This window comes from Arachis hypogaea, chromosome 13 (assembly GCF_003086295.3).
Source record: "Arachis hypogaea cultivar Tifrunner chromosome 13, arahy.Tifrunner.gnm2.J5K5, whole genome shotgun sequence".
Lineage (NCBI taxonomy): Eukaryota > Viridiplantae > Streptophyta > Magnoliopsida > Fabales > Fabaceae > Arachis > Arachis hypogaea.
Window position 1 is genome coordinate 130,749,206 of NC_092048.1, and position 24,858 is coordinate 130,774,063.

At 31.8% G+C, this 24,858-nt stretch overlaps 1 protein-coding gene across 2 annotated transcripts; it reads left to right on the forward strand.

The window, feature by feature from the left end:
• The first annotated feature begins 19,248 nt into the window (after window positions 1–19,248).
• On the forward strand, window positions 19,249–24,237 carry LOC112733521 (MACPF domain-containing protein NSL1). 2 transcript variants are annotated; one of them, XM_025782496.2, is made up of 7 exons: window positions 19,249–19,765; window positions 19,960–20,207; window positions 20,947–21,151; window positions 21,895–21,978; window positions 22,090–22,276; window positions 22,937–23,088; window positions 23,231–24,237. In XM_025782496.2, exons 1-7 carry the CDS (start codon window positions 19,493–19,495, stop codon window positions 23,990–23,992), a joined length of 1,911 nt encoding a protein of 636 aa, XP_025638281.1. In that variant the 5' UTR covers window positions 19,249–19,492; the 3' UTR covers window positions 23,993–24,237. The 2 variants fall into 2 exon arrangements, with proteins under 2 accessions (XP_025638281.1, XP_025638282.1); XM_025782497.3 differs by having other exon boundaries at window positions 23,291–24,237.
• The last annotated feature ends 621 nt before the right edge of the window (window positions 24,238–24,858 follow it).

Below are 24,858 nucleotides of genomic sequence, written 5' to 3' on the forward strand. Positions count from 1 at the left end.
TTCTTGACGGAGCCAACTTCAACTGTTGCTTCGAGGTTTGTTAGAATTATGAACTTATTATTATGTTATTATCTTGAAGGCAGTATTTAGTAGTCATGACTCATGAGTGATAGCTTTTTAGGTAAGTGTAATTAGGTGCTCATGCAGGGAAAATCGTAACTTACAAATAAAAGAAAACAGAGAAAAGCTAGGTGATAGTTTCTTGTATCTTTAATCGCGGGTTTTGGTCGGCTAAGGAGGATTATATTAAGGAATGGTGTGATTGTGTGGTAGCACGCGCCATGCAATGGAGAGTGGAAATGGATTGGATTGTTTTGAATTTTTGCACCGTGTGTTGCTCCATCCTTACACCCGCTTCCAATTCAAGGCGCGTGTTTTTGTTAATGGTTTAGGGGCCGGTACTGGTGGACGGTGTGGTTTGTATAGTGAAAGTGTAAGATGGGACCACTTTGCATATTCATGCAAAGTAGCCTACCCCTCTTAGTTTGACTAGAATTTTGGATTTTGCATCAGTCGCATTATTGCTCTATATGCCCATATCAAATCTCCCAAGATAATCTTCTTTAATTTAATTATCCACATAAATTATATTTTATCATATAATAATTAAGTACAATATTTATTTGTATATTTTACGTTAAAAACTATTTTCATTTTTATTGCTCTACCAACCCAATAAATTGCTCATAGTACTTTTGTGATTTCATGAACATTTTCATAAAAAAAAATATTAAAAAATCATTAAAATTTATTATTTTTAATCATCAATTAATTATTAATATTAAAAAGTATAAGATAAAATGTGATATTAAATTATTATAAACTAAAAAAATTAAATTAATAACTAAATGATAAATTCTTATGATGTCCTAATATTTCTATTTCATATTAGGGTAAACACAAACCAATTGGGGAAGTATATACATTGTTATAAAATCATATCATATATCATATAGTAATTACTAAATTAAAGGTGATGAAAATTAAGAAATTGTTATCACGTACATGTCATGAATTATGACTAGCATAATACTGATAATATGACTTATCATTTTATGCTTATAATTTTTTTGGTATAAATAATTACTCTAACAGTATTAAGAAAAATATTTTTAGAAAATATTCAAAAATCCAAAAAATAAAACTTTTTTATAAATGGAAAATGATTTATGAAAAATGTTATTTGTACACCAAAATCAGCCACTAAAATCAGTCACCAATGTATTTATAAATATATGTGTGGTTTAATTTATTTTCAATGTGTATTTATATTTCAACATATATTTTATACTGATGGCTGACTTTAGTAGCTAATTTTGGTGTACGCATAGCATAACCCATGATTTATGCATGTGTTTGATATGCATTTAAATGATAACATTTGAATGATGCTTGCATCATGCAAAAAATCGAAGGTAAAGTTCAATCTTTACAACTATTTTTTTCATTTTTAAAAGAGTAATTCTTGGCATACAAGCGATTAAGGCTTGTAAGCCTTACAAGTTCAATTAAAACTAACGCTCAAAACACGCTTCGAACCATTCTTCTTCCTCTTCGTCTTCTCCTTCTTCTTTTCTTTCGTTTCTTGCCTTTTTCTTCTTGCTGCACGTTCTTCTTCCTCTTACTCTTCTTCTTCTCCTTTTCTTTCGTTTCTGCACGTTCTTCTTCATCGTCTTCCTCTTCTTCTTCATTTACGTTCTTTCTCTCTGTTTTATCTTCTTTTTTTTTTCGATTTTTCATGGTGAAATCGTTTTTGAAGAAGAAGAAGCAGTAAAAAACGAGGAGGAGAAAGAAAAAGAGTTCTGAATTATGCATAAGATGTATTTTAACAAATTTTGGGTGTATTTCTTTAAATCTTTTGGGTGTATTTTCTGTAATGCTTTGGGTGTATTTCTATAATCGTTTGGGTACATTCCTGTAACCGTTTGGGTGTATTTTTGTAATCATTTTGGGTGTATTTCTGAAGTTCCATTATCTTCAAAAGGATTACAGAAATACACCCAAAAGATTACGAAAAATACACCCAAAGTATTTAAGAAATACACCCAAAATTCGTTGCATAATTCAGAACTCTTTCTCTTTCTCCTCATCTTCTGCTGCTTCTTCTTCTTCAAAACGATTTCAAAGCTTGATTTCAGAAACTATGAAAATCGAAAAAAAAAAAACGAAGAAGAAGAGGAGGAGGAGGAGGAGGAGGAGGAGGAGGAGGAGGAACCGTTCTGAGTGTAGCGCTTTAAAAATAGGAAACGTTGAATAACGCATTAAAAGGCCTAATAACTTGTAAGACTTGTAAGTCAAAAAGACTTGTATGTATAGCACTCCTCTTTTTAAAAATACTTTTGGTCATTCACAAAAAAATGCGTAAAATCACCAAATTTCAGATATAAAAAATATTATCTTTCTAGTATCTAATTATGCTTAAAAATAACTATATCTAGTGTATTTAGATATATCTATCTAATCACTTTTTGTCACTTTTTAAATTTTTTGACAAATTATTTGTCCTTCATATATATTCTTTTAAATTATTTTTTATCAATGATTAAATTTTTTATGTTATTTTAATATTTTATTGGTAACGAATTATAAAGTAAAGACATTAATAATATGGGACACATTGATACATTAATTTCATTTTTTTGTGATATATGAAGCATGACATATATAAAATATTTATTTTAATAATACTTTGATATTTTATTGATATCAAAATCTGAATTAATTTTTTAAATATTTTAATTTTTTAATTATATAAAATTTAAGATAATTTTTTGTTTTAAAAAATAATAACATATAAAAATATTTGGTGACTAATAATATTTTTTTTTAATCTACGACCTTTAAATTTGAGTAAATACTAACGGGTCAATTCTCCATTTTTTTATTATAATAGTATTAATTTGTTATCATTTCTCATAAGATATATGATTTCTAAACACATTTTATTTTTAACAATACGGAAATGATATCTAAAATTTTAATATGTTTAAACATGTTTTTTATTTTTTTTAATTAAAAATCGTGAAACAAAAAAAAAAATATATTAGATAAATACAAATAAAAATTTATATATAATTATTTTAGAAAAGTATAGGGTACCAACATATTATCTGCCAATTTATTATTAATAATAATTAATTATTATATTTTAAACACATATATAAAGAGACACATCCAGAAAATATATCTATAAAGACACTTTTATTAAATACAGCCATAAAAAAGATATTTTTATTAGACACATCACGAAGACACTTCCATTAAACACAGTTATTACTAAGAGTTGGCAGAAATTGGTAAAAATATTGTTGGTAACGTAACAGAACCGAATTATTTTTATATAAAATTGATAATTAAAAATTATTTAAATAATTATTTAATCAAATATATTAAACCATCTTATGAAGTCAATAGTTAAAAATGTCAGTTTAATTAAATTCGTTAAATTATCTAACGATTATAAATGAGTATTCAACGTAAATATGGGGCAGATACTGCATCCAAAATATGTTCATTTACATACCAAAGTATCCTTATTTGAGAAACAAAATTTTTCTCCGAAATGATGATTAATTATTATTCAAGGAATATAGACGGCAGAAAAATAAACGTGGGAAGATTCGAGTGAGAAGGCCCCTCGCCAGTGATGAGCAGCAGATTCGTAGGCAATAGACACGTACATCACGACGCGGGGGTGGTGCGGTCTCCGACATTACGCCCAAACAAAATCGCGCAACTTTTGATTTTGGATAACAAAAAAGTAAAAAATAAAAAATATGGAAACCAAAAGAAAAATAGTGGGAAAGGAGAACGTTGGCCTTTGGTCTTTGGTATCTGTCATTTTCGCTGTTTTTTGTTTTGTGGTGGTGCGTGGTGTGGTGTCCATGATATCAATCACAGCGGCGGCGCACCCATTTTTTCTTAACTTCTCTTTAACCATACTTCTTTCATCTTTCTTTAAGGTTGCTTAATTTTCGTGTGTTAGTGCAAATTTAAGTGCAGTTAATTCTACGAGAAAGTTGATAATTCAGAGATATTAGATAAAAATTTAATCAAATTAATTTAATTATTTAACGATTTTCACTTATAAATTTTATGCGAAATTAATGGTAACTGAATTTTCACCGATTTAAATATATGTAAAGTTAATTATGTTAACATAAAAATGAATCAACAGATTTTGAAAACCAACCTTTTTTAGTAATTTTAGTTAATATTTAATCAATATAAATAATTAAAATATTTTTAATAAATAAACTTAACTGATTTATTGTATAAATTTTGATACATATAAATATAAATATAAATATAATTTATTGTTGATTAAATGTTGATGCAAAAACTAATATTTATTAGCCTAAGATTGCTAGAAATAAATATTTGTGAAGAGAAAAGAAATTGGATAGTTAACCTTACATTTTTTTACTTTTCCTTCGTTAAAAAAAAATATAGGGAGCAAATTACAACTTAAATTAATTCAAGCTAATCTTTTATATTTTTTATTTTAAAATTCGATAAATTAAGGTAGTAGAAGATTTTTTTTTTTTTTATAACAGATGTTTTGTTTTTCAACTAATTTACTCTAGTTGATTACTCTCTTAATTAATTCCTTATCCCTTCTGAAATGTATGGGACATTTTTTCTATTACCAAGTACAGAAGACAAAATAGAAAATACAACAAAACTAGCCAGAAAGCCAGAGCGAGACAGCTCTGTCCCATGAGTTTGCTAGAATTTCTAATTTCTAATCAATGACAATAAAGGAACTCTGTCGTGGCAATTTAGGCCCATAGTTTTGGACATTTACAGCTTGTGTAGGTAAACTAGTTTAGACGATTTAACTTGTATGTATTTCACTAGAGTTATGTAAACTCCATGATCAAATTTCTGGGTATTATTTGATAAAAAATTATGTACACAATATTTAAATTGTAGTAGTGTATTGGAGCTACATAAAATGTGTGGAAGTGGCTGTCAAAATTATTAAACAATTTTAAACAGTAAAAATGGCATTACTCTTATGCATACGTACACATGCATCAGTACCTGCCTGATTCACATGCATCAGTTGAACGCTTCAGCTACAGAAATTTGCATCCTGGTATCACAGAAAGCCAAATCAGTGACAAAGAAGTAGCGATTATAAAATCAATTAAGATGGTCGGCGATCTTCACATTCTAACCAATTAATTGGATATATATTATTATATGAGTGATTAAAAATGTCAAAGTGTCCGCCCATTATATTGCCAACTAAACTCATATACACAGTACATATTTTACAACATTAAGGTTACTTGTATGTTTAGAATTTTTCATAATTTATGTATAGCAACTATAATAATAAGGTAACTAGTTGGTGCCACCACTGGCAGCGATGATTGATACAACAGATAAAAAGACAAACCAAAGGTGCAGTCAATACATAAATTAAACTGTAGTGAGGCATGCGCATGTGAATTTTTTATCATTAGTCATTAGATCGAGGTGAGAAAAACGACAAGGAGTTACTTCATACTACTCTTGAGGGGATTATATATTCTATCTCATGAGGAACCCAAGGTCGACACAAATTTTAAGCAGATTAAGAATGAAGAACTTTATGAGTTAGATGATTAATCGTGTTAGGTCGCATTGCATTATATATTGGCTCCTAGAACGCTGAATGCTACAACGTGCTAATGATTAGTGTCATTATTATGAATCTGTAATATAAATGCTTGATGCGGCGCCAAACTCGAGCACGCACGGAGTGGCAACCAAAATAAAGCTTTATTGGCATCGAAAACTAAAGGCATATATGATACCTGGAGTTATATATAACTGGGTAATTAATATAATAATGTTGAATTATTATTGATAACTTGTAGCCATGTAGCTGCGTGCCCTAATGAAAACGGGCAATTGCCACGCACGAAACATTGAAAGATTTTTTTGAATCCCAAATCCCAGGCTAGCTTCAATCCATGAAGGATTCCCCAAGCCTCCACATTTCCTGAGAGAAAGCTCCATCTGTGTTGATTTTTAGCTATCCATCTTCAGGAGAATATGTATCTCTTTTTTCTTCCTTGTTCCCGTAAGTAGATTCACTTTTTCAAAGGCACTTGTTGATCCTCTGTAAGTATTCTTTGATCCATATCTGTGCATTGTTTGGTCTTCTAAAGGGTCAAAGATCTCCTTATTCCTCCATTTCCATGTCACTACAAATACAAATTGGGATAGCCATGGTTCTTGTGCAACTTTCTCATTCCTAGCCCAATATGGCACTTTCCTCTCTCTCTTTCTAACAATTGGGCCAGTCTCACTAATCTCTTCTTCCTCCATCGTTGGGCTCAGCTGATGAGATGGGCTTAGGGTCCCATTTTATATATTTTTTATTTTTAAATATTAAAAAATTGATTAATAAAATTTTGTTTATATCATATCTACAAATGATACAAACATATTTTTCTTTCTTTTAAAACGTGCCTATATATAGGCAAGAAAGAAAGCAAAAGGCCGTTGGCCCCCTACTAGTTTTATAATGATTGATATATATCGTATTTAAGAAAAATGGTGAGTTTAAATAATTGGTTGTTCTCATTTTTTTTTTTATCTCTCAGGGTAATTATTTGTGCTTATTATTTTTCTTGTGCTACATGAGTATCACAAAAAAATGAAATAGAGGATGTAATTTTTAAAGCTATAGAATTTAAGAGATTAAAGACACCGATTTCTGTTTTGGTAAACTGGTAGTGTCTAAAAAATATATTATTTAACTTTCTAAAAACATGTGCAGGTGTAAAAAAGAGAAAAGAAAATTAGAAGAAAAATGATTATTGTTTATTGTTTAGTTGAAAAGAAAAATTAAAGAGAATAACAAAATTGATGGGATTTATTAATTTTTTTTTAATATTAAAAGAAAAAGAAATGAAAAATTTTATCTTTTTATTTTTAATATTATTTTTTTAAATATATTTTATAATACAAAAATAAAATTATTTTTTATAATATTTTTTTATTTTTCTTTCATCTAAATATATCTAAAGAAAAAAAAATTACTTAATTTCTTTTCTTTTTACTTCTTTTTTTATTTTTTTCTTTCTAACTAAACAGAGCTAAAAGGACATTTTACTCAAATAAAATGTTTGATGTTGTGACGAGAATGGATAAGGATGATGGATGCCCATTTATGAGGGTACATTTTTCCTATGTTGAAAGAAATAAATGAAGTTTGAAATGTAAACTGTGTGCCTATAAATACATGTACTGAAGCAAAGAGGGGATACACACACAAAAGCAATAAATAATTCTCTCTCTCTTTATATTTCTTTATTTATCTATTTAGTTATTTTATAACACGTTATCAGCACGAAACTCTAACGAAATTATTAGGAAGACATCAGGTAACAAATTTTTATTATGTCGAATCTCTTTCATCTTGAATATAATACTTTTGATATATCTGAAAATAATTATTTACCATGGATATTATATGCTAAAATCTATCTTGATTTCATGGATCTTGGAGATACCATTGATGATGAAAATAATACATCCTAGAAGGATAAAAGCCAAAACCATGATTTTTCTTCGTCATCATCTTGACGTAGAATTGAAAAATGAATATCCCACATTAAAAGATCCTGCAGATATGTGGAAAGACCTTGAAGAAAGGTACAATTATCAAAAGACGATGATACTTTCTCAAGCCTGATATGTTAGAGAAAATTTTCTCGACCTTCCATGTCTCGAATGTGCTCCTGCAGCAGCAGTATTGAGAAACAGAATTTAAAAATATTCTGAGTTTATTTCTTGCTTTATTGTTGCTGAACGCAACAATGAGTTACTCTTAAAAAATCATGAAGCGCGCCAAGTTGGCGCCGCCCCATTTCCTGAAGTAAATGCGGCAAATCATTACCCCAGAAATGGTAAATGACAAAGTTTTAGTAGCGAGAAAAATTATGGAAGGAAAATGAATTATGTTCACAAAGGATCTCACCAGAAGTGGGATAAAGAAAGAAATAATAGGCAAAGTAAATCAATTGAGGATAAATACTTCCGTTGTGGTGGAAAGGGCCATTGGTCACGTACCTGTCGTACCCCAAGGCACCTAGTTGATCTTTATCAAGCATCCTTGAAAAGGGATGACAAAGGAAAGGAAATAATTTTTGTTTCAAATAATGAAAATTCCACCACTCATTATGATGTATCTAATTTTTTTAAGGATTCTAAAGGAAATATTGGCTATTTGATCAATGATGGAATAGTTTAATATGTGTGTTTGCTAACTATTCATATGAATAATTTTATTGTGCATGTACTTTTACTCATTTTATTATTATTATTATTATTATTATTATTATTATTTATTTTTGAAGAAAAATGGCAAAGACATATTCTGAAGATATTTGTCTTGCGGATAGTGCAAGTTCGCACACTATTCTTAAAAGTAATATATATTTTACTCATCTTGTGCCAAAAGAAGAAAACGTTAATACTATTATTGGCTCAGGCAATGTGATAGAAGGTTCCGGAAGAGCTATAAATTTGTTTCATGGAGGAACAAAATTTATAATAAATAATGCACTATTGTCTACCAAGTCTCGAAGAAACTTGTTGAGCTTTAAAGATATTCGTCGAAATGGATATCATATTGAGACTATGAATGAGGAAAATCATGAGTACTTATGTATCACAACTCATGATTCAAATAAGAAAGTTATATTAGAAAAGTTGTCCTCACTTTCATCTGGGTTATATTATACAAAGATTAGTGCAATTGAATCACATGCCATTGTAAACCAGAAGTTTACTAGCCCAAATAAATTCATAACTTGGCATGATAGATTGGGTCATCCGGGAACAACCATGATGAGGAGAATTATTGAAAACTCCCATGGACATTCATTAAAGAACCAGAAGATTCTTAAATCTAGTGAATTTTGTTGTGTTGCATGTTCTCAAGGGAAGTTAATTTTAAGGCCATCACCAGTAAAGATTGGATTTGAGTCCCCTGAATTCCTAGAAAGGATTCAAGGTGATATATGTGGACTTATTCATCCACCATGTGGATCTTTCAGATATTTTATGGTCCTAATAGACGCATCTTCGAGATGGTCACATGTGTGTTTATTGTCTTCTCGCAACCTGGCGTTTGCGAGATTACTGGCTCAAATTATTCGATTAAAAGCACAATTTCTAGAAAATCCAATCAAAGTAATTCGCCTTGATAATGCTGGTGAATTTACTTCCCAAGCTTTTGATGCTTATTGTATGGCTAATGGAATAAGTGTTGAACATCCAGTAGCTTATGTTCACACACAAAATGGGTTAGCAGAATCACTTATTAAACGCCTCCAATTGATTGCTAGACCCTTGCTTATGAGAACAAATCTCCCAACCTCGGTTTGGGACATGCTATTTTACATGCCGTAGCACTTATTCGTTTGAGGCCAACGAGTTACCATCAGTTCTCTCCTATGCAATTAGCTTTTGGTCAGCAGCCAAATGTCTCCCATTTAAGAATATTTGAGTGTGCGATATATGTTCACATTGCACCACCTAATCACACTAAAATGGGACCCTAAAGAAAATTGGGGATATATGTTGGATATGATTCTCCTTCTATAGTGAGGTATCTTGAGATACAAACGGGAGATGTATTTAAAGCCCGGTTTGCGGATTATCATTTTGATGAATTAAAATTTCCAACATTAGGGGGAGAGAATAAGCTTCCTGAAAAGGAAGTTAATTGGAATGCATCATCGTTGATGCATTTAGATCCTCGATCAGGGCAATGTGAACTAGAAGTTCAAAAGATTATACATTTGCAAAGAATAGAAAATGAATTGCCTGATGCATTTTCCGATACAAAGAGGATAACCAAATCTTATATACCAGCGAAAAATGCCCCAATTCGAATTGATGTCCCAGTAGGACAAGTAGCCACTGAAGCAAATTCACGCCAAAAGCGTGGCAGGGCGGAAAATGCCCCAATTCAAATTGATGTCCCAGTAGGACAAATAGCCACTGAAGCAAATACACGCCAGAAGCGTGGCAGGCCTGTTGGTTCCAAAGATAAAAATCCTCAAAAGAGAAAAGAGGTAAATACTATTACTGTTGAAAAAGACATAGTAAAGACACCTGCAGTTGTCCAAAATTCTGATATAATTTTAATGCCAGAAGACGTTCAGGTACCTGAAAATTGTAAAAATGATGAGATCTCGATAAATTATGTCTTTACAGGAGAGAAATAGGACCGAAATAAGACAATTGTCAATGAAATATTTGCATATAATGTGGCATTAAATATCATGCATGAAAGTAAGGATCTTGAGCCAAGATCAGTCGAAGAATGTCGACAAAGGAATGATTGGCCAAAATGGAAAGAAGCCATGAAGGCTGAATTAGACTCACTTGTAAAACGTGAAGTCTTTGGACCTGTAGTCCGTACACCTGAAGATGTAAAACCTGTTGGATACCGATGGGTATTTGTGAGAAAACGAAATGAGAAAAATGAAGTTGTGCGCTACAAAGCCTGACTTGTGGCACAAGATTTTTCACAAAGGCCCGGTATAGATTATGAAGAAACGTATTTCCCTGTAGTGGATGCGATAACATTGCATTATTTGGTCAGTTTATCTGCATATCATAAAATGCATATGCATTTAATGGATGTGGTAACAACCTATTTGTACGGCTCATTAGATCGGAATATCTATATGAAAGTCCCTGAAGGACTAAAGATATCTAAACCATCCAGTGAATATTCGCAAGGGTTATACTCAGTTAAATTGCAAAGATCATTATATGGTTTAAAGCAATCTAGACGAATGTGGTATAATTGTCTTACTGAGTATCTGGCCAAAAACGAATTCAAGAATGATGATATCTGTCCATGTGTTTTCATAAAGAAAACCGCATCTGGATTCATTATAATTGCTGTGTATGTTGATAATTTAAATATCATTGGGACTCTTGAAGAGATTCCAACAATTATAAAAACTCTGAAAGAAGAGTTTGAGATGGAAGATCTTGAAAGGACTAAATTTTGTCTCGGCTTGCAGATCGAGCATACAAAAAATGGGATCTTTATTCATCAAGCGACATACACAGAGAAGATCTTGAAAAGATTTTATATGGATAAGTCACATCCTTTGAGTACCCCAATGATTGTAAGATATTTGGATATGGAAAAGAATCAATTCCGTCCTAAAGAAGAGAATGAAGATATCCTTGGTCTTGAAGTACCATATCTTAGTGCCATTGGAGCGCTAATATATCTTGCCAATAATACGCGACCTGACATATTATTCGTGGTGAATTTACTAGCAAGATATAGTTCCTCTCCAACCAGAAGACATTGGAGTGGAATCAAACAGATCTTTCGATATCTTCATGGAACGGTTGATATGGGATTGTTTTATCCCTATGGATCCAAGTCACAATTAGTTGGCTATGCAGATGCTGGATATTTGTCTGATCCACATAAAGGGAGATCTCAAACAGGATACATATTCACATATGGTGGTACAGCTATATCATGGAGGTCCACGAAACAGACGATAGCAGCAACCTCCTCTGATCATGCTGAAATACTAGCGATACACGAAGCAAGTCGCGAGTGTTTTTGGCTCAGGAGTGTGATCTAATATATTCTGTCATCATGTGGACTGATTAATCAGAAGATAGCTCCAACTATCCTGTTTGAAGATAATATAGCAAATATTGCTCAACTTAAAGGCGGATATATCAAAGGTGATAGAACAAAGCATATTTCTCCCAAATTCTTCTTCACTCATGATCTTCAAAATCAAGGGACAATTGATGTCCAACAGATCCGCTCAAGTGACAATCTAGCAGATTTATTTACAAAGTCACTCCCAAAATCCTCCTTTGAAAGATTGGTACATGAGATTGGGATGCGCCGATTTCGAGACATCAACTGATGTCGACAAGAGGGGGAGACTGTACTCTTTTTTCCTTGGTAAGATTTTTTTCCATTGGGTTTTTCTTGACAAGGTTTTTAATGAGACAGTCCACATCACTAAAGGATATTGTACTCTTTTTCCTTCACTAAGGTTTTTTCCCACTGGGTTTTTCTTTAGTAAGGTTTTAACGAGGCAATAATCCTAAATGGTCATCCAAGGAGAGTGTTGTGACGAGGATGGATAAGGATGATGGATGCCCATTTATGAGGGCACATTTTTCCTATGTTAAAAGAAATAAATGAAGTTTGAAATGTAAACTTTGTGTGCCTATAAATACATGTACTGAGGCAAAGAGGAGATACACACACAAAAGCAATAAACAATTCTCTCTCTCTTTACGTTCAATACTTCTTTCTCTCTCTCTTTATATTTTTTTATTTTATATTTGTTACCTCTTCTTTATTTATTTATTTAGTTATTTTATAATATTTGAAATGATTATTTACTTAAATACAATATTTGCCATTCATTTATATGAGTGTCCTGTTTTATTATTATGTAAACCGTGGTAGGTAACCACGGTTTCTAATTTAAACATAAATCGTGAGAGGTAGGGACGGTTTACTTGTAGGAAACGTTGAGCATAAACCGCGGTTGCTTACCATAGAATATGCATGGAAAAATTTGGTAGAAACCGTGGGTGGTCACCACGGTTTATGAGGAAACATTGTGAGCATAAAACCCTGTTGGCTACCAAGGTTTATGCTTTGAGTAATATAAAATTATGTGACAAACGAATAATAGTAAATTAATTAATTTTTTGCTATATAAATTAAAAAATTAATAAATGTCAAATCAAGTATTCTATATAATTAAATATCAAATTCAATACTCTACATAATTAATAGTTTAGGAAATTAATATATTAATGTTTTTAAACGAACTTTTTTGCGTCTTATATATATGCCAATCAAATAAATTGGCCAATATTCAAAACAAATAATATTGTAATAGACAAAATTAATAATTTAATTTAGTTTCAAAGTAAATATTTAGGGTAAAAAAATAAGAATAAGCCATGGGGAGAAAGAAATAACGTGAATCAGCCAAAACAAAATATGTTTCACCAATCAACCAATGCACAAATATATGTAGTTTGAATCAATCCGTTTCGAACCTGGATTGAATGTAGTTCGAATTGAGCTGGTTCGAATTACTCCTATCTAATTCGAATCAAGCTGATTCGAATTCCTCTCATGCACGCCATGCAACGTAATTTGAACTGGCTTAATTCGAATTACTCCAAGTCTAATTCGAACCAGGCTGGTTCAAACTATAAAGGAGCAGAGTTGTATATATATGTTGTGGACGTGAGTTGCTCTAATTAGAGGGGTAGAATGGCTAGTGAGGAGAGTTTTGTGGTGTTGGTTCACCACAGAGAATCGATTAAGAAGAAGACACGTTCCGGTGTGAAGTTCACTGATAAGGATCCTCTCTGTATTATCGTGAGGCCTACGCTAAGGTACGATGACCTTGTTAGCTCTGTGCTGATGAAATTGGGTCTGGATGGTGTGAAACGGGTTAAGAAGTTCTTCTATCGCATTCCGATCACGGTGCTCCAAGAAACCGTGAAGTATGATTGTTTCACGATCGGGAGTGATGAGGACTTGCAGGTCATGTTTCAATGTCGCCGGCAGTTTCCGGAAGTGAGGACACCAGAGCTGTTGGCAAAGTTGGTTGATGTGGTATCCAGCTCGGGGGGTTCAAACCGGAATACCACCACTTTAGCCACGATAGCCAGTTCTAGCTCCAAACCTGTCATTGCTTCTACCTCCGTCCCTGCGTACGAGCCACCCATCCAGCCTGTCGCCTCCCCTTCCTTCGCTGCCGATCTCAACGGCAGTGTAGGCGACAAGGTTGGAACAGGGGAATTTCGGCCGACCTCTTTACAGTGTGCTGCACCGGCTGGGGTTGGAGAGTAATTTTTGGATGATCCAGAGGACGATGATGTCAAGCCTGATATGATTGCTGATGACAGTGGCGATGATATTGGAGCGAGTGAGCCTGCTGGGGCGGGAGGTGGTTCTAGCTCTGGCACACAGCAGTACCCTCCACATTTTTCATCCTTGGACTTGGATGCCATGAGGCAGGAGGGGGTTTAGCGGCAGCCTACTGGGTTTGGCGCCAGAGATGCGGACGGGTCTGCATGTCTGACAGAGTTCCAGGTTGGTCAGCAATTTCAGGACAAAGATGAGGCCCTGTTAAGTGTGAAGACTTACAGCATCCGCCGAGGGGTACAGTACAAGGTAGTGGAGTCTGACTATCACCGGTATGTGGGCAAGTGTTCTGAGTTCGGGAATGGGTGCACATGGTTGATTCGGCTGAGTCTCCGGCAGCGCAAGGGCATTTGGGAGGTCAAACGGTACAAGGGACCTCATACGTGTCTGGCCACCTCTATCTCCAGCGACCACAGGAGTTTGGATTATCATGTGATATCGGTATTCATTATACCAATGGTTAGGGCTGATGCATCCGTCAGCATCAAGGTGCTCCTAAATGCCACGGCCTCACACTTTGGGTTTAGGCCCACGTACAGGAGGATCTGGTTGGCGAAGCAGAAGGCTGTTGCCCTCATCTATGGTGACTGGGATGAGTCGTACAACGAGCTCCCTAGGTGGGTGTTAGGAGTCCAATTGACGATGCCTGGTACTGTTGCAGTCCTTAGGACGAGCCCTGTTCGAGTTGGTGGACAGTTGAACGAGTCTCGAGCTTATTTTCACAGACTGTTCTGGACGTTTCCACCGTGTATCGAGGCATTCCGTCATTACAAGCCGCTGGTTAGTATTGACGGCACCCATCTGTATGGCAAGTATGGGGGAACGTTGCTTGTCGCTATTGCACAGGACGGGAACTCCAACATACACCCTGTTGCATTCCGTCAACGTTGCTTGTCTGACGTTTCATAGTAATTCGAATTGCCTCAATTCGAACTACATATATTTGTGCATTAGTTGATTGGTGAAACGAATTTTGTTTTGGTTGATTCACGTAATTTCTTTCTCCCCATGGCTTATTCTTGTTTTTTACCCAAATATTTATGTACTAAATATCAAATATAATACTCTACATAATCAATATTTTAGAAAATAAAAAAAATTATTACAAAGCAATTTAAAAAGAAAAAAATAAGTTAACAAAATATTTATGGGACTTTTTTCATTCAATCATTAATAGGTAAAGACATATAAAAAAATAAAAGTATATATCAAATAAAAATATCGTTTTCTTAGTGTCCAATTTTTTTGGACTATATTAACCTTATAACAAACCATTTATTAAAACGATATTTTTATTTGATATATATTTTTATTTTTTGATATGTCTTTACCTATTAACGATTGAATAAAAAAAGTCCTATAAATATTTTGTTAACTTATTCTTTTTAAATTGCTTTGTAATAATTTTTTTATTTTTTAAAATCATGATTATGTAGAGTATTATATTTGATATTTGAGTACATAAATATTTACTTTAAAATTAAATTAAATTATTAATTTTGTCTACTACAATATTATTTGTTTCAAAATATTGGCCAATTTATTTGATTGGCATATATATAAGACGCAAGAAAGTTCGTTTAAAAACATTAATATATTAATTTTCTAAACTATCTAAACTATTAATTATACGTAGAGTATTGAATTTGATATTTAATTATATAGAGTACTTGATTTGACATTTATTAATTTTTTAAATTATATTGCAAAAATATTAATTAATTTACTATTATTCGTTTGTCACATAATTTTTTAAATTATGCTCACAATGTTTTCTTATAGCAACCGCAGTTTATGCTCAACGTTTCCTACAAGTAAACCGTCCCTACCTCCCACGGTTTATATTTAAATTGGAAACTATAGTTACCTACCACGTTTACGTAATAATAAAAACAGGACACTCATATAAAGAAATGGCAAATGTTGTATTTAAATAAAAAATCCTTTCAAACATTTTATTTGAGTAAAATGCCTCAGAATAAAGATGCAATTTCTAAAGTTATATAATTTAAGAGATTGGAGACACAGATTTCTTTTGTGGTATACAGTGATGTTTGAAAATCATATTTATCAATTTATATTATTTAATTTTTTTTGAAAAAAAAATCATAGATTAGGCTATTCATTTTACATTTTTAAAAATTAAAAAAATTTTAATATTAGACGGTCCGATTTGATTAATATCAATTTAAAAAAACTCTATATACAAAGAATAAGATTTCCAATAAAACGTACTACATATATTTAAGAGTAATTACCCAAATCAGTCCCTGAAGATTTTAGAATCAGACATTTTAGTCCCCAAAGAAAATTAATACACAGATCAGTCTCCAAGGTTTTACTCCGGCAGACAAATCAGTCCCAAGTTCATTTTCCGGCAGAGTAATTACCCAGATCAATCCCCAAAGATTTTAAAAACGGACATTTTAGTCAAAAAAAAAACTAATGTACAAATCAATCCCCAATTTTCTCTCTGTTAGACATAATAGTCCTCCGTCCAAAATTAATAAAATTATTATTATTATTATTATTAATTGCACAATAATATTGTACTATATTTTTTATATTTTTTAGACAAAAATAATAATAAATTTATTCATTAAATTCTTATATATATATATATAGTCACTCAATAATAATAATAATAATAATAATAATAATAATAATAAAATTATTATTATTATTATTATTATTATTATTATTATTATTATTATTATTATTATTATTATTTTACAAGAAATTCAAAGTTAAAATCATTTGATATTTTTGTATTTAATATAATCAAAAGATGTTCTATGTAAAAAAAATTATATATGTTTATATTAAAAAAATATGTATTAAAACAAAATATTTTAATTTGAATTTATATTAAATACATATTTTTTTAATACAAACATATTTTTTAAAATAGTACATCTTTTGATTATATTAAATACAAAAATATCAAATGATTTTAACCTTGATTTTTTTGTAAAATAATCTCTAATAATAATAATAATAATAATAATAATAATAATAATTATTATTATTATTATTATTATTATTATTATTATTATTATTATTATTATTATTATTATTATTATTATTATAAGAATTTAATGAATAAATTTATCATTATTTTTGTCTAAAAAATATAAAAAATATAGTACAATATTATTGTGCAATTAATAATAATAATAATAATTTTATTAATTTTGGACGGGGGACTATTATGTCTAACAGAGAGAAAGTTGGGGATTGATTTGTACATTAGTTTTTTTTTTGGACTAAAATGTCCGTTTTTAAAATCTTTGGGGACTGATCTGGGTAATTACTCTGCCGGAAAATGAACTGAGGACTGATTTGTCTCCCGGAGTAAAACCTTGGGGACTGATCCGTGTATTAATTTTTCTTGAAGACTAAAATGTCCGATTCTAAAATCCTCAGTAACTGATTTAGGTAATTACTCTATATTTAATCTATTTAAAAAATTATCCAACTATTTGATCTGTCTTAAAGATAACAGAAAAAAAAAAGTTAAACTCATCCATTTATGATAGATTCTTTTGTGAATATTTTTATGTATATTCTATTTTTATATTAAGATTAATAAAAATATTTTTTTAATATTTAAAAAAATGTATTTTGCAGTATTATAAAGATGAGAGGTATATAAAAAAATTAAAAAAATTTGAGAGCCAAATTTAGATACAAAAAATTTGAAGATAAAATTTATGGTTATATTTTTTATTTTTTCAAAATCAGAAATATGAGATTTAGATTTGTGTATATAAATTTTTATTATTTTAAAATCACAAATAAGGGATCAGATGAGATTTGTGTACCTATAAAATTCTTTCAGAAAATCTGGCCCTCAAATCTTTTACTTTCACATTAAAATAAAAGCACCCAACTTATTCATACCAATGGATTACAACTATATTTATCTACTAAAAAATTAGCTTAATAAAAATATTAGATAGCCAAACATTTTATGCAACAAAGTCTAACTAAGTATTTTTTTTTTGGTGACTAAAGTCTAACTAAGTATGGAAAATAATCTAAGCATGTCTCTTGTTACCTTTTTCGTCTTCTGTATTCTCCTTCTTCTTTTATTTTTTTTTATTTTTTTATTTTTACATATTTTTCTCTTCTCTTTTTACGTCTCTTCTTTTATATTATTTTCGTAGTTGTCATCATCTTTAATATTTTTTTTATCTTCATCCTCTTTTTTTTATGCCTTTGCATTTGATTTTTTCTACTAATCTATTCAATTTTAATCCTTTTTTATTATTAGTATTATTGTCGTTATCTTCTTTTTTTTCTTCTCATATATATGTATATAACAAAATAACTGAGTATAATAATTTTGATGTATTGTATATAAATTTTTACATACAATATAAAACTCAGAACAATAACAACAAAATAATTTATGAATAAAGAATTTAAAATAGTGACAATAGAAGTAATTTTGAGTTGTGTAAAATATTTTTATACTGTACCAATAAATTTAGATATTATGTACAAAAATTTTTATCATGTGTAAAAATTTTTGCATTATATCTACATGTTTATGTGTTATGTATAATTTTTTTTTTGTTAGATACAAAAATTTCGGTATTATATTAATAAATTTTTGCATTTTTTTATGAATTTTTTTGTATTATCTCAAAAAAAAAAAAACCAATCCGATCCGATTACAAGTGGTTTAGATCGGTTTAAATTTACGGTTTTTTAAATAAAAAAAATTAAATACATATAACAAGTTTCAACATCAAATTTTAAATAATAAAAAATGACATAACAAGTCTTAACAATATCTTAAAAAACTAACGATAACATAACAATAGAAATAAAATTATAAGTTAGTTAAAATAAATAAATAACATTTTCAACATAAAATATTTATTAAATAATAATAATACATGAATAATAGAAAAATGTATAACAAATTGAACATATTATAAGTATAATTGTAAATATAATAATAAAATAATAATATTATAGCACATTGTGCGGTTTGGATTGGATTGGATCGATTATAAAAAGTAGATCCGAAATTCGATCCAATCCAACGATTTACAAAAAATAGAATCCAATCAAATCCGAATCAGTGCGGTTTTAATCGGTTTTCGGTTTGGATCGGATCGGATTAGATGTGCGGTTTAATTTGGATCAGTTTGGATTTAAACACCCCTAGTATTACGGAAGAATGAATATAATTTTTATTAAAAATAATTAATAAAAGATGAAAAAAATATTTGCTTAAAAAAAGGCTATTATTCCACGCGTGACGCGTCAAAGTTAGCAAGCAGAAGTGTGTGTGTGTGGAAGTGAGAATTGAAATGCAGGGGCCAAGGGGGGAGGGAGGGAGGACAATTTCCAGCAGCGTTCCGGATGTTTGACAAATGGATAGGCACGTTGACTTTGTTGAAACTTTGTAGCAAATGCAATGAAGGAACCTGCAAGAGTGATGCTGAAGCTATTAAATGAACGAACTCATAACCATAATTACTTAATCAGCATAGCCATCATTGAGGAATGCCTGTAAGCTCGGATCATGCTGCACTGTTAGGGACTCTGTCGCCGCAATCGGCCGCCGAGAAAGCCGTGCAGGCAATTGGACTTGGATATGACGTGTGCAGGGACATCCGTTTTAGTGCTTGCAAGGACAGGCTCCTGCAACTTGACCACAACCACACCAGGGACCTGCTGTTCCCTGCCGGCGTTATCGTTCCCGACGTTCCCACCTCCGTCAAGTGCCACCAAGGCGACCGATTCAGAGCTTCCTCTGGCCTCCTCTCCTTCCAACAGGTTCACTACTTCTTAAATTGAAGTTACTACTTGATGACGCCTATTACCAATGCTTCAATTAGCACTCCAATTCAAGCCATACTAGTTAGGGTTTGATTGCGTTGTATTGAAGAAAATAACATCCTCTAGGCAATTACTTAAGTAGATAAAATTCTGAAGTCAAGCAATGTCCTAAAAGCTTGCTCATTTTGCAGATGTCTGAGTTTTTTAATGAAAAACTCTCTTTATCTGGGAAGATCCCATCAGGCCTATTCAATGCTATGTTTGACATGAGAAACAGCTGGAAGAAAGATGCAGCTTCCACTAAAAGCCTAGCCTTTGATGGCTGCTTCATAACTTTGTATAACGTTGAGTTGGATACAAATAATAGAACCCACTTAACTCTTTCTCAAGATGTTAAACGAGCAGTGCCTACTTCATGGAACCCTGCTGCCCTTGCTGAGTAAGTACAATTCTCCTTCTTCTTGCTCCCCCCTCAATTTTCTATTATTGTTGCTATTGCTGTTATTGTTCTCTATACGGGTAATATAAAGTTGTTATTGTTAAGATAATGGAATCTATTTGACTAAAATGTTGTTTGCAGCCACACTTCCTCGCTAGCAGAAATCGAAATATAAAAATTTTAAAAGACAACATATCTTTGGTTCAATAATCGTGGAAGTAGCAGTAGCACTTTGATGCCCTCACGAGTTGAAGTTCTAAGATTCTAAAACCAGATGATTTTGATTTCCAAGACTGACAACTTATAATAATATGGAAGATTTATATTTGTGAAAGGGACTAGGGAGGAATAAACAAATGATGAATTTATGAATAAACTCTTATTAGATGTCCTGATTTATTAGTAACTGTGGCCTTCTACAAGTTGCCGATTTTGATGACGAACAATGATTAATTTGTGTAATGTATTCATTTATAAACAAGAATCTAATTTGGAAACATGTCTTAGCTTTCTTTTTCTTGAACTTTCCTGTTGATTTTATGTAAAGCAGATTCTGTCTGTCAATTAGCTACCTTGAAAGTTATCATTCTTTCCTCTTCAATATATTGGGCAAGCTGATTCCTGTTTTGTGATTACACATGAAATTTTTAACTGTATTTGTGCTTAATTGAACAGCCTCAGTTTGTGTTATTTGTTGCCTTGAACCTGGGTGTGCACTAAGTCAGACATGATTTTTCAGGTTCATTCAGAAATATGGTACTCATATAGTGGTTGGCATAAAAATGGGAGGAATGGATGTGGTTCACATTAAGCAGTTAAAAACTTCAGATGCTGGCCCCAATGAGATGGAGACATTGCTTCAGCAACTAGCTAATGAGAGATTCTTGGAAGATTTAAATAGAAGTTCTAATGGAAAAACTGTTAAAATATCAGGAAAACTACAGGTGCAGAGGATCAAATGCATCTCCCACATTTTAAACTTTTAAATAGCTACATGTAATCTTGAAAAATGTGTTATTCTTGCCATTTGTTTTGTTAATTAACAGTAGGGTCATTATGAGAGTTGTCAAATTTACTAGTCCACGGTAGGCTCTACTCTCTAAAAAGTAAATTCAGAAAGGTCCACTAGTGACAATGTTTTTTGTTATCCCACAACATAAACCAGTTCTTCCATTTTACTTCCAACATTAGTTTTTTTTGCTGGTTTGAATTCTAGTGACTAATCTCTTTCAGAGATATTTTGTGACCTGAAGACACCTTTTGCCTGATCAACCAACTTATCTTGGTCACATCCTTGGTTTGAAATTCTTTAGTGAGATGTCCTTGAGTGGTATAATTTGTTAATGGAAACTATGTCACCAACATAGCATAGAATAGTTGTAGTCTGAATTTGTTTCTGTTTAGGTATGTAATATAGTCAGTGTTTTCATAAATCTACTTTATCAAATTTTAGGCCACCTTTTCAATCAATAAAGAAGCAATCAATTTGACATAATTGTATTTGTAGTTGTATCACATGTAAAGTTTCCTTGTGTTGATCATTTATGAAAAGAAGCAAAAGTTACTGGAATGACAAGTCTGCTTGAACAATTACCCGCTTTTTGGTTAAAATAATAATGTGATTAAACAATACCATTTTACAATATGCAAGGAAGTCTAAGTTTTCAACTGTCTCATTTGTTTGCAGGATGATCAGTATATGCCCTGGGAACAGCATTTAGCTCTCGCTGCTTCTGTTCGACCAAATGTAACAAGCCACTCCAACAATGAGGTTAGTGTTATATTTATGACAGTTTGAAAATGGTTTCTTTGCGCACAGTATAATCACCCTGTATCTTCTTACACTAAACTACTTTGGTTATTAAAATTTCTATTCAAACAGGATATCATAAGCATCTCAGTTCGAAGGGGAGGTATTGTTGGCATTGGGCAACACCATAATCAGTGGATATCGACAATATCTGAGTCACCTAATGTCATATCAATGTCATTAGTGCCTATTACATCATTATTGCCTTCTGATCGAGGCTATGGATTTCTAAGGCATGCGGTGAATTTATATATTACATGTGAGAAAGCATGTTTCCTTGAACAGTTGTTGGGCCTTTCTCTAGTAGTTTATTGGTTATTTATAATTTAGGTCGATAAGGTTGTTGCTACTTGCTTGTAGTTACCATGGTTAATTTTGTGCAATACAAGGAAATAATGTTAGGCATTGATAGTAGTCTGTCTAAAAGGAACAACCATGTATATAACTTATCTGGATCGGAAGCAGTTTAGACATGCGACAGTGAGCTTATAGAATTGGAGGACCATGAAAGTTTTGATGTTTTCCTATTAGGGTATAAAGGAGAAGAAATTTGAAATTTAGACTCCAGTATTTTTGCATTTATAGGTCCATATTTCCTGAGCAAATTCCACAAAGTCTGCATAATTGCTATAAAGATAGCATTGTTGCTTATCATTAGTATTTACTATTTAATTGGCAAGGTAGTAAAGGGTTTTCTAGGATATTCATTTAGTTGAGGCAGGATGATATTTTGGAAATTTAATTTGGAAATTAGATACTGATGTTCATCTCTTTCGTGAGTAAAGTTTATGCCTGTATACATGGGAAGTCATTATATAAGATATAATTGTATTGATTTATGGATTGTAATATAGGAACAGTTCTTTTTCTGGACCTAGTGTCAAACTCTCAAGTGTCAATCAATTAATGTACCCTGCAGATAAACCGCCTACAGAGGAACTTCATCAATTTCTACAATTTCAGCTGCCTCGGGAATGGGCTCTTGGAGTTGGTCCCAGGCGTAGAAAAGGCAAATCTCCAGCTCTCCAATTCTCATTCATGGGTTCAAAGCTTTATGTTAATACTGCAAAGGTAAAGTACGTATGCTTATGATGTGATGTGAGTGACAGTAAAAATGGATATAATTTAGTTGAAGTGCTCTCAAAGACTCAAAAGATGCATATCAAATTGTACTTTGTACCTTTGAACTTAAATCCCTGTCTTTGATGAACAGGGATCATTGGTCCATCACTGCTTTTACCATTACATTGTAAGTTTAAGACATGCATTGCAGGTTAACAGTGGACGTAGGCCCGTAACAGGTATTCGCTTGTTTTTGGAAGGCAGAAAGAGTGACCACCTGGGAATCCATCTGCAACATCTTGCCAATCTTCCCAGCATTATTCAAATCTTCGACAACCACGACCTTGAGTATGCAGATGATTCACTTGACAAAGCCTACTTTGAACCAGTTAGCTCCAAAATGTTTTCACATGTGTGCACTGCCCCAGTAGAATGCAATTCTCATACTGGAGGCTATGCATGCATCGTGACAAAGGCCTGGTTTGAGGTTAGGCTTATTAAAAGAAAGAAAGTTCTTTTTTTGAGGCTTGAATATTCAATTTTATCGTCGTCGATAAGTCGCAGAGGGGAATGGAGTGGTACTTCATCGATAGTAAGAAAATCTGGGTTCTTTTCAACATTGTTGAGCACAAGGCTTAGTAAGGGGTTGCATCAGATTGAGACAGATCCAAAGCCGCTAAAAGATGATGCATCTAACGCAGTAGGTTATCATGGTGAGTCTAATACCGACCAACCTGTGCCGACAAAGCCTCCTAAGATGTTGAGGTTTGTGGACACCAAGGAAGTTGTCAGGGGTCCAGAAGACATGCCTGGACATTGGATGGTCACTGGAGCCAGGCTCTGTGTACAAGATGGCAAAATCTCCATCAAGGTCAAGCATTCCTTGTTGGATTATCCGGATATGGACAATTAAGGAATTGCACACACACACAGTGTATATAGAACTTCATAAACTTCATATGAATTATATTCATTGGGATTTGGGCTTGATGCTGAGGAAAATGGTTGCTTATAGGTTATTTTTTTACAGTTCAATTTTACATGAAATTGTTTAAAACGGGAAAGTTATGTTAGAGGATATGCTTATATGTCTACTAAAAATTAGTTATTTGTATAAAATATATGATAATTATTTTAGTGGTTAATTTTTTAAGGGTACGTTATGTTTTTGCCTACCACGCTAGCTAATCAAAAAATTTTAGTAATTTTGACTACACAAATTTTGATAAATATAAATACAAACTGTATTAATTTATGTGTATAAATTATATATTTTATGTGTGTACATTTTTGTAAATATGGGTGTATATAATTGTTAGTCAAATACTAATCTAAAATGATAATATTTGCTTGTCATTACTTACCAAGTACCATTGCAGATAATTAAAAACTTCTACGAGAAAACTTGAAAATGATAGTTTGGAAGATTTGAAAAACTACAAGAACTTTCAAATTCCTCATCTTCTGAATAATAACGGAGTTTAATCCTCTAAAATCTTTTTCTTTCTTTCAAAATCATAATTCATGCATAGAGGAGTCTAATCTTTTAAAATCTTTTCTTCTCCTTCAAAATTCTCTAAAATCAAACCCCTGAAGACGCATCGGAAGTAGTCCATTTCAATAATAGTAAAAGAAGTGAAACTTTGAAACATTTCTCAAAGCCTTTCGTCCTTGAGTTTACTCTATACAGTTTTGTTAGGTATGGGATTGAAGATGGGGACAGAATTGTAAAACAAATTAGATTATTAAATAATGATAGATCCTATCGATGACAAAAAT

What these genes read in the sequence shown, in the direction of transcription:
- LOC112733521 (XM_025782496.2), top strand. Translation starts at nt 19,493, where the DNA reads ATGCCTGTAAGCTCGGATCATGCTGCACTGTTAGGGACTCTGTCGCCG. An exon ending in GCCTCCTCTCCTTCCAACAG is followed by an intron (nt 19,766 to 19,959) that starts GTTCACTACTTC and finishes CTCATTTTGCAG; the next exon opens with ATGTCTGAGTTTTTTAATGA. An exon ending in GGTGAATTTATATATTACAT is followed by an intron (nt 22,277 to 22,936) that starts GTGAGAAAGCAT and finishes TGTACCCTGCAG; the next exon opens with ATAAACCGCCTACAGAGGAA.